The 7,750-nt window shown below is 38.5% G+C and overlaps 2 protein-coding genes and 1 long non-coding RNA gene across 3 annotated transcripts; 1 reads left to right on the top strand and 2 right to left on the bottom strand.

Moving 5' to 3' along the window:
• Nucleotides 1–2,353: 2,353 nt before the first annotated feature.
• On the bottom strand, nt 2,354–3,692 carry LOC111458177 (PRA1 family protein B3-like). The gene has a single exon (XM_023100681.1). It carries the CDS (start codon nt 3,336–3,338, stop codon nt 2,703–2,705), a length of 636 nt encoding a protein of 211 aa, XP_022956449.1. The 5' UTR covers nt 3,339–3,692; the 3' UTR covers nt 2,354–2,702.
• Nucleotides 3,693–4,342: 650 nt separating this feature from the next.
• On the top strand, nt 4,343–6,325 carry LOC111458175. The gene is made up of 2 exons (XM_023100677.1): nt 4,343–5,235; nt 5,434–6,325. Exons 1-2 carry the CDS (start codon nt 4,382–4,384, stop codon nt 6,071–6,073), a joined length of 1,494 nt encoding a protein of 497 aa, XP_022956445.1. The 5' UTR covers nt 4,343–4,381; the 3' UTR covers nt 6,074–6,325.
• Nucleotides 6,322–7,675, bottom strand: LOC111458178. Its single transcript, XR_002713065.1, has 2 exons — nt 7,232–7,675; nt 6,322–7,120 (listed from the first exon to the last, which is right to left on the bottom strand). It is a non-coding gene; the product is annotated as an uncharacterized LOC111458178 (long non-coding RNA).
• Between the last annotated feature and the right edge of the window lie 75 nt (nt 7,676–7,750).

Below are 7,750 nucleotides of genomic sequence, written 5' to 3'. Positions count from 1 at the left end.
TTTTTGGGTTTTTTTTTTTTTTTTTTTTTGTGGTAAGTAGTTTGAAATAATATATAAAAATATCAAGTATGTAATATCTATTTTTGTTTGTTTTAGTAACCTATTTTAGTCTTTGTATTCATATACATAATTAATCACCTGCTCCAAACCTAATTCTTTATTATCGTTGTATTAAAAGAAGACAAAATGTACTCACTGGCTGTCTAATGAGATAACCACTTTTATTGAGAGATAACCACTTTTGTTGAGATGTTTCAAGATGTTTCAAGATGTTCCAAGTTTGAAATTCAAACTTTTAATGGTGCATTGATACTTTTGAGTTTTGGAATATAAAAATCTATCAAATACAAATGAATAGATTTGATGAATGATGGATACTTTGTGAGCTTTTGGGAATACGAGACTTTCATATGACCTGTCATAATCAAGTTTAATCTTAGTCTCGAAACTGGAAAATTGATGGAAGACACTCACTATCAACTCTTTAGCTACTTAAAAATGGCTCTTCTTCGAGCCAGCGAAACAAATGACAGATGACGGCTGTGGTGTAGGCACCATTGCCTAAGCATGTTAGAACATGCAATTTTTTTTTTTTTTTTTTTGGACATGTCTCATCCCTATACTTTCAAACTATGTTAGAATTATGATTCATTCAAATTTCCTCAACTCCCTCTGTATGTTCCCTTTAAAAATCATTTGTAATTTACCTCTACCAAACTTACTCCATTCCAACATTACAATCCCAAGCCACTACACCAATTCCCATTCACAAATCTCAACAAAAAACAACTCATTAAGAGACCTGCTTAGAAAGCCAAGAGAAACATTTCACATCTTTGCTACCAAAATCAACAACCTTAAATTTATGCAAGAATATCAATTATTGAGAGTCATTCCAAACAAAGATTCAAAAGTGGAGGGAGGAACAGACCTGAAGATGGAAGTACCGCACTAATCGTTTTCCCACAATTGCAATAGTGACTAGTTCTTTTATTGTACCTGCTAATCAGCTATCGAACTATCAGCAAATTCGGAGGTCGTCCTTTGAAACTGAAGAAAAGACACTGCTCTCTACTCAACTTGTCCAGCCAAGTCCTGCAGGAGTGGATGGCAGACTGTATGAACTCAATTCCCCTCATCTACAAAACACGATCACCCACTAGCAAAATTGCAGTTTTGATGACAGGGTTTAATAAAGGCACATCTTTTCTCAATTCAGTGTCTAGCCTAAGGCACCTTGACTTGAATGTGTGATAAAATGCCTTTGCTTCATGAAAGCTAATTTCGGGCGGCACGCAACCACTGTGTGCAACCAAAGTGAGTGGCACGATACTCAAATAATCAGACAAGAAAATGTATGCCTCTACATCCATATGATCCAGTCAATCTCTCGCGTATTTTCCCAGCTATAAATTCTAATGCCAAGTGACTAACAGTTAAGAAAAACGTCAATCAACCAACCTGGTCATTGCTTGTACCCACAATCAACACAAATTTGGGGGGAAACTAACAAGCAAGGCATGTTTCTCAACACTTCCCATCATCACTTGCAACACTTGTTGGCGCTTTGAGGATTACATGTTCCTTAACTCTCAGACTATTCCACTTTAGTTGCAAGTGATGGGACCTGACGATATACTTCCATTCGTCTACAACACAATCAAGTTCTAGCCAAATAAGCTATTTTGGTAGGGCTACGAAAAGCTTGTGGTTGTATCACAAGAAAATCCAACTTACTAAACTAAAACATAAGGTACTTGCAATTCAAACAAATGCTCAGTGCCAGAAAAAGCAGTGAAGACGTGAATTAAAAATCAAGGATGGGATTAAGAAGTGAGATAAACATAGGGGACAAAAAAAATAGTATCACCCTTACTCTTTTCATTCTCATAATTCTCTCATTATCAATACTTAAAACATTTCATCCAAACTACAATTTCCAGAAACAAAGGGCTCTAACCTCGAAGCAAAACTCACATAAACCTTAGTATAAAATCTATCCACTTAAACGAATTTCTTCACAAACTGATCGCTGCTTCAAAAACCACGACTTATAAGCCTGAAAGAGAAGTACAGCTACCAAGGAAAGAACTAATAAAAAGACAAACTTAGATTATACATTCTAAGATGCGAGAACCCCTCTCCAATCTGAAGATGAACATAAATGATAGTGTAACACCTTCCCAGAAGACCTACTATCCATATTTTTACTGCCGCCCCAAATACACACACCGGTAATTATACGATGTGAAGGGCAGTACATATCCATATTCATCCCTTCCTGCAACTACATAATTAGAGTAACATGAAAGGAAACAGTCCCATGCCAACGGATCTATTGACATACTTTGAATTCCATTAGAAGAAAACAAGATCTGACATTAAACATGACCATGATAGCAACGTACATGATAAAGGGGTTCAAACATTGGCTAATATGAGAGACTAAAGTAAAAGAATTGCGTAATAATCGCCCCAAGTAATACAGACTCCAATTCATGATATTGTATATAGTGAAAACTAAACAAAATTTGATCCATAAATTTGCAACATCTTCAGATACAATCTACATTATCAGAGACCAAACCCTAATCAAGTTCTTACAGATCACAAGAATTCAAACTGAAGAGAGTACAACAGGTAAGCCTAACCCATAATCAAATTGCCGTCAGTTCGTTCATCAGGCAGCGATCAGGATCTGGCTATACACGCGCTGCAATTGCAGGACCTGCGGCTGAAGCAGCGGAGGCGGCGTTACCGAGAAATGACAGGAATCCTCCATTAACAGGTTCTTGGTCGTCAAGGAAGAGATCCTCTGGAACCCTAAACGCACCGTGAATGCAGACAATTGCAAATCCAATCAACGACGCCGATATCAGGAGCGATCCAACACTAGTGAGGAAAACCACAATCACAGTCAGAACCCCCAACCCGACCAACGTTTCGAAATCGGAGAAAGTACGGCCGCGAATAACCAACGGCTGGTCGGAAGGACGGAAAATGTAAAGAAAGCTCCAAGCCGCGAGGAGTGAAAGAAGAGTCAAGAGAGAAAACGGGTGGGAAAGGAGAGAAAAGGCTAGAACCAAGGCAAAGAGGGTAATGTAATTGACACGGAAGTATGAGAAGTTCTTGCGGATCCGGGAATAGGCTTCGGAAAGGTTATCGGGACGAGCCATCGAACTCCGATCGACAAGCTCCGTCCATGGGCGACGGTGGGAAAAGCCTTGGCGGACGGAGGAGGTTAAACGAGAGAGAAAAGCGCGAAAGGCAGGGGTGGCGATAGGTGGCTGCGAAGGAGCTCCGGCGGAGGAAATCGGAAGTGTCGGTGGAGAAGCCATCGAATCGAAATCGAGAGTGAGATCTGGCGGTGCGATGTGATATTTACACAGTGGATTTCCAGAGGAATTTGTTTGTTCGTTTGTAGACCCGCGGAAGAAGATGATTTACGCGGTCGTGATCAATATTATATATAGGGTTTAATCTCTAAGTTTTTTGACTAAGGTCAATTCCTTAATCCAATTACACCCTACTCTAACACCTACACCGATACTCATTTCTTAATCAACTACGACTGCACTTCTCTCCTTCTTTATTCTCTTTTCTTGGATCAATTTTCGTACAAACTTAAGACTATTTAAGCTTTGGAGAGTTGGAAATTCAAAGTTGGTTCTTCCTGACATTTGTGCCAAAATTCATCCACAGTGCATTTCTAGGTAGTTGAAAAAAAGTATCAAATATATATAATATTTTGTTTAAGTCTAAAAAATGAAAGCAAGGTGGGGGTACAGCCATAAAATTGTATTAAATAGGATAGTGATTAAGATAAAGATAAACGTTACTAAATTTATAAAATTCATTGGGAAGAAAAGATACCAATTACAAATCTATTTAAGAAGATGCCTTGGTTAACTAGCTTGCTTGTCCCCTAATACAGATCCACCACAAATATATTATCCTTTCTAATTTCATAAACTGCTTTCACAATTTCTAAATTCAAACCCTACAACTTACCTTACTATATTCCTAACAATAATTGAATCACTAATACTCCTTCTATGATTGTTTAAATCTTAGAAGTTGGGGTAACGTTTCCTCTCCCATTTTCAGGATTCGTTGAGGTTTTATTATATGCATTTAGTGAAGAGTTCTCCCTAATTAAAAAGTGTCTATCTATCAAATCCGATCTTATCAAGTTCTTAATCTATTTTTCTCTTCATTCTTGATCCCAATGGTCTCAATAATCACCTTTTCAATCGACCTTCCTTCCAAGAATCTTTGCTTTGCTTTGCTTCCATCCATGAAAGAGCCTACAAATATGGGAGAAAGGACCATATTTTTCCTTACAGAGAAAAGACAGAGAGTTCAATACTTGCATGTTGCCATGGCCTCCTGTAGCTTTCCTGACGTTTATTCCTGGATACAGAACCTACCACCACTTTCTCAATGGAAAACTACTTCCATTTCTACATCCATATGCTCTTCAAGTTCAACCAATTCCTCGCTCAAAATTGTTGCAGCAAAAACCCTTCATTCCCCAACCATTACTTTCTCAGTTACTGCAGATTTCAGCTTTCATATCTCCCTTTGGACATCACAACCACTGAAGACCAGCACAAAAACCTCCAACTTATTGAACAAAGAAAGCATGTCCACTCTCTTGCTTAATTGTGTTCGTGATGTTCTTTACTATGGCTCAAACCATAAACAGAATTCTAGCCATAACCTTCTCAAACTTGACATCACTTCCTCTTTGAAAGAAATCTTCAATCACATATTTCTTACCCTCATATTCCTAATCTGCTTCTATGAAGCTCCGATCGACCTCCGTTCAAATTGTCTTGTGACTCTCAAGCATCATTTGGCAAATTGTACGTCACGGCAGACATCAAAGGTGCTTATGAAACTGTTGGGGTCTAATCTAGAACAACAATGGATGAGGTCAATAAACCTTGCTATCACCAACTGGATATTGGAACTTAAGGCCAAGGGTCGTACTTTGAAAACACCCTCACCTTTGTTCTCTTATTCATTTTCGACGTATGGGCTGTGGAAAGTTCAACTCTATTGCCCCATCATTGCAATGGATAATATTGAGAACTCGAGCAATCCTTCAACTGATGAAAGATTGCAGTTCTCTTTAAATTATCACCAGCTTGAAGGGGTTCTGCAATTCAATTACAGGGCCGTGACTCGAGAAAAGTGGATTGATCTGAGGGTGCACGTTGATAACATAAGGTATATTGAATTTTGAAGTTAGAACTATCTTTCTTACTCCTAAGAACAAATTCATTCCCTTTCTTACTGACAGTAACAATTAAAATAGAGGCAATTTCTTGAAAAGCAGATGGAAATCTGATCTTACAAGCTATTAGTGTTCAAGATTCACACGTATCTTTGACAATTGAGTTTAAAATGTACACTGGATTTTTACAGGTGTGACATCATTCGGCTTGTGAGCGAGACTCTCTTATCAGAGCGAGGAGTTGGTGGATCAGAAAAGCATTTTCCATCACGAATTTCTCTACAACTCACTCCAACTTTTCATACAAACATAATGAGTGTCTCAGTAAGCAAATCCTCAAACAACCCCAAAGTTGAGATCGGAACTGAAAAAACCTTTGAGGCTGGATTCGAATCTGCAACACCGTTCCCAGGCCTCAAATTAGCAGTAGGGGAGACTGTAATTGTGAGCTTGAAGCCATGGAAATTTGAGCAGTTCGTCCATGGCAATGCTGCAACCCTTAACTGGTACCTTCATGACAGTTCGGATGGGAAAGAGGTGGCCTCCACCAAGCCATCAAAACTTACACTCATAAACCCTAAAGCTTGGTTTCGAGACCGTTACTCGAGCGCCAACAGGCCTTTTAACAAACAGGGAGGGGTCGTATTTGCAGGAGACGAGTACGGAGAGAGTGTGTGGTGGAAGATTGATGGAAAGGCAAGAGGGAAAACTATGGAGTGGGAGATTAGAGGTTGGATCTGGTTAACTTATTGGCCAAACAAACACAAGACATTTTACACCGAAACTAGGAGGCTGGAATTCAAAGAGATTCTCTATCTTTCAATTCCTTAACTCATAAGAAATCATTAGAAATGGACAGACCAATAGTCTGAGATCACTTTCAGACTTGTTCACTTTCTTTCTTAGTGACAAACATGACAGATCTCTAATTTAAACGTGTTGCCAACTATATTTGACTACATATGGGAATTTCATCATCAGTAAAAGTTTGTATAGGTTCTTTGATAATTGTGTTTTATTGAGTCACTTTTAAACTTTCAATTTCGTCCCTTTTTTTTTTTTTTTATATAAGAAACAACTACATAAATGATAGAAAATTACAACAAAAGTAGGAAAAGATGGAAGGCCGCTTCAAAGGAGTTACAAAAATACTCTCCAACTTACAGAGAAAAAAAGCTATAGAATGAAAAAAAGGGAGAACATTCATACCAAGAAACACCCTCACCTTTGTTCTCTTATTCATTTTCAAAACATAGGCTATGGAAAGTTCAACTCTATTGCCCAGTCATTTTAATGGATCGCATTGAGAACAAAAGCAGTCCTTCAACTGATGAAAAGATTGCAATTTTCTCTAAATTAGCACCAGCTAGAAGGAGTTCTGCAGTTCAATTACGAGGCTGAGGTTCAAGAAAATTGGATTAATCTAAGGGTTCACGTTGACAACATAAGGTATTTTGAACTTCGAAGCTAATTTTTGCCTGCTAAGAACGAATTTCTTCTCTCTCACCCACTAATTGTAATAAAAGAACTACCATCAAATTCTTGAAAAATAGATACCAAACCGATCAAGCTATTGGAAGTAATCGATGATAAGGATTCTCACGTATCTATGACGATTGAATTTAACTTCTCTCTCGCACCAAAAGTAACGACTAGAAGCACTTTCTAGATAACTTAATTCCAAAGCTGTTCAAACAAGCTAATTCATATTAAAGATTCTCACGTATCATTGACAATGGAAATTAAAACGTACCTCCCTCGAATTCTTACAGGTGCAACATCATCCAACTCGTGAACGATACGCTGCTGTCCAAACGAGGAGTCGGCCGATCCAACAAGCATTTTCCATCACGAATTTCACTGCAACTCACTCCAACTCTACAAACAAACATAATGAGCGTCTCAATGAGAAAATCACCAGACAACCCTATAATAGAAGTCGGAACTGGAAAAACACTAGAAGCCGGATTCGAAAGCTCAAATCCTTACCTAGGCCTAAAATTAGCAGATGAAGAGATCGAAACGGCGAGCTTAAAGCCATGGAAGTTCCAGCAGCTCGTCCACGGCAGCACCGGAATCCTCAACTGGTACCTCCACGACAGAGTTTCTCGAGCGCTTTCCGGCAATGCAAGAAACAGGGAGAGGTGATATTCGCCGGAGACGAGTATGACGAGAGAGTTTGTTGGAAGATTAACGGAGAGGGGAGAGGGAAAAGCATGGAATGGGAGATCAGAGGTTGGATTTGGTTAGCGTATTGCTCAAACAAACACACGACGTTCTACACTGAAACCAGGAGGCTGGAGTTCAAGGAGATTCTCCATCTTTTCAATTCCTTGGCTTTGAAGAAATCGGTGGAAATGGAAGGAGAATAACGAACAAGGCTTCCGCGCCAACATGGCATTAAAAAGGAAAGGTAACGTTAATAAAAATATACATTCCCAATTTTCAGCAAATAATTTACAAACATTATGTTTTTCATTTTTAATATAATTTATATTAAAAAATGTA

The sequence above is a fragment of the Cucurbita moschata genome, unplaced genomic scaffold, assembly GCF_002738365.1.
Source record: "Cucurbita moschata cultivar Rifu unplaced genomic scaffold, Cmos_1.0 Cmo_Scf00021, whole genome shotgun sequence".
In the NCBI taxonomy this organism is placed as follows: Eukaryota; Viridiplantae; Streptophyta; class Magnoliopsida; order Cucurbitales; family Cucurbitaceae; genus Cucurbita; species Cucurbita moschata.
Note: the sequence above shows the minus strand (reverse complement) of the source record. Positions and strands in the feature narration are given on the sequence as shown.